Raw genomic sequence first — 2500 nt, 5'->3', positions numbered from 1 at the left:
TCACGAGTCTCGACACCGCCATTACCTACACCAACTTCTACTGCGCCGTCTGCAACAATGATTCTACTTCGCTCGAAATTTGGAAGCCGCGCCTGGAGTGCCCGACTCTGACGAGTTACAACGCCCGCTTCAGGAACCTTACTATGGACTATATCTCCTCCAAGCTGCTCTACAACGACGTAAATTGGGGTATCTACCTCAACGATAACGGAGTGGACGTATTTCACGCGTGCAATGTCGACCCTGTCATGCCGGAAACAGTGGTCCACATGGTCAGAAAGTGCAAGAAAATGACCAAAACCTGCACGGAAGAGTGGAGAGACACAGAGGTAGAGGCGCTCTGCCATTCGTACACAGCTGTAGTGTACAACTTCGACAAGCCTTACCGGAACATTCATTGCGCCCAGTGCAACAATGTGTCCAAGAGATTAACGGAGTGCTACAACGGTGGCGCCTTCACCAGGTTCTACTTCAGAGATGACTTCAACCCAAGTTCCTTCTCCCTCTTGTTTGACTTCTTGGATAACAGCGGAAGCAACGTCGTGGGGTCCTCCTCGACCTGTGGCTCCGGCGAGGTGTTCGATCCGTTCTTCAAGAAGTGTCGTAATGTCGTGTGTGGGAAGGCCAACCAGGAGTACAGATATGGAAGATGCATCGATCTTGCTAGTGGTCCTGCATCGTCCACGGAAGAGATCTCGTCGTCGCCGTCGTCATCGACAACTACGACGACTACACTGCAAACGACGACTGTTGCTGCAACGACAACAGCCACCAGTGAGTCGGAAACGAAGGTTTCTAGTGATGAGGTGGAGAGTAAGGAGGAAAACCGACGTTTGGAAAAGATGACCGAAGACTCCACCACAAAGTTAGAGGAGCCAAACCCTCCTGCCAGTGACCCTTCCATCACTACTACCAGCAAGCCCCTGGAGCCCACTACGGCAGCCGCGAGCCCTTCAGAAGCGCCTGTCCTGCCTTCAGACGCAACGACTGAACAGGCACAAACATTAACTTGCGAAAGGTTCCTGCTACCAAGCGAAGAATACACTATGGGTGCCAATGGTACAGTCGTGGTAGAGAAGTACCAACGGACATACCAGGCTCACGAGTACGAAAGACGTGAAGGAGGAATCCTCGTGTGCATTATTCATCCCGAAGCAGACAAGTTCTCACGTCTGATGGGCTGGATGTCACTAACAGGCCTGGGTTTGTCTTGCGTGTGTCTCCTGCTTCATCTCGTTGCATTCCTGCTGGTACCTGATCTGAGAAATCTCTCAGGAAAGAATTTGGCATCGCTGTGTCTGGTATTATTGGCTGCTTATGCCACGTTCATTCTTAGTGTGTTCGGCGAGCCTGGTAAACGCGAGTGTTTCATCCTTGCAGCTGCAATGTATTACTTCTTCCTGTCCTCCTTCTGCTGGATGAGCGTTATGGCATTCGACATCTGGAGGACACTCAGGATGGCCACGTCGGAACTGCGCGTGAGTGTGGGCGGACAGTGGCGCAAGTTCATCGCCTATTCCTTGTATGGATGGATACTTCCTGCCGCCGCTCTGGTCGCCCTGGTCGTCCTGGACCTCATTCGCCCGGAGGGTATGCCGTCCCACTATTTCCCCACTTTAGGCGAACGCTGGTGCTGGTTCGGTCAGAGAAAGGCTCTGTTGGTGTTCTTTGCAGCGCCGCTGGCAACCATAATGCTCATCAATATCATCCTCTTCATCTTCTCGGCCAGGATCATCGCCGAAACGACTCAGTCCACGGCCAAAATGACCTCTTGCAACCCCCACCAGAACCAGTTCAAGCTGTACATGAGGTTGGCACTCTTGATGGGCCTCACGTGGATCAGCGGGATTGTGGCGGGATATCTGCAGATGGAGCCCATCTGGTACATCTTCGTCCTACTCAACACTCTGCAAGGAGTCTTCATCTTCCTGGCCTTCACCTGCACGCGAAAGGTGTGGCGCGTCATCGGCGGTGGGTGCTGGCGACGGGTCGTCCTCGCACGACGTGGAGTGTCATGGGTAGGTCGGAGCCCCTCCTCCAGCAGACAAGGCCTCGAATCGCGGGACTCGAACGACTCGCAGTTGTCTCACGCCTCCCATTCTTCCGTTACGCACCTGACTTCGAACTCGCGTACCTCCGTGGACGCCTTCTAAGACCTCCTCTCCCCCCGACTGTTCATTCAGGTGCAAGGGGGAAAGAAGTCCTTCAACAAGCTTTACCAAAAGTCAACGCGGCGTGGAAGCCAGTGCATATACTTACGCTCTCAATCACGCACAGTCCATTCTCCATGTCATGACTCAGGAGATACTTTCCCCACCGACTATCCATCAATCCTTACGTTTCCAACAGGATAAAGGATATCCCCTTCCCCTTCATCATCCTTCCTCCACTTCGACGGCGGTGAACGCGGTCGTGTGGAACCTCCAGTGATGATGACTTCCGCGATATTCCCACTAGACTGTTTTGTCCCTCGTTTGACCTGTGATTGGCGTGGTGTCCT

At 53.3% G+C, this 2500-nt stretch overlaps 1 protein-coding gene across 2 annotated transcripts in view; it reads left to right on the top strand.

Annotated features, from left to right (window-relative positions):
• Positions 1 to 2500, top strand: part of LOC122262207 (uncharacterized) — a 42409-nt gene that overhangs the window by 39231 nt on the left and 678 nt on the right. For both annotated transcript variants that reach the window (XM_043030165.2, XM_086531102.1), the window contains exon 3: positions 1 to 2500. This exon is cut by the window's left edge and continues 889 nt beyond it; it is cut by the window's right edge and continues 678 nt beyond it. In XM_043030165.2, coding sequence (XP_042886099.2) covers positions 1 to 2153 — 2153 coding nt within the window. In that variant the 3' untranslated portion in view covers positions 2154 to 2500.

Source organism: Penaeus japonicus, unplaced genomic scaffold (assembly GCF_977035675.1).
Source record: "Penaeus japonicus unplaced genomic scaffold, GWHDUDI00000001_assembly GWHDUDI00000035, whole genome shotgun sequence".
In the NCBI taxonomy this organism is placed as follows: domain Eukaryota; kingdom Metazoa; phylum Arthropoda; class Malacostraca; order Decapoda; family Penaeidae; genus Penaeus; species Penaeus japonicus.
Note: the sequence above shows the minus strand (reverse complement) of the source record. Positions and strands in the feature narration are given on the sequence as shown.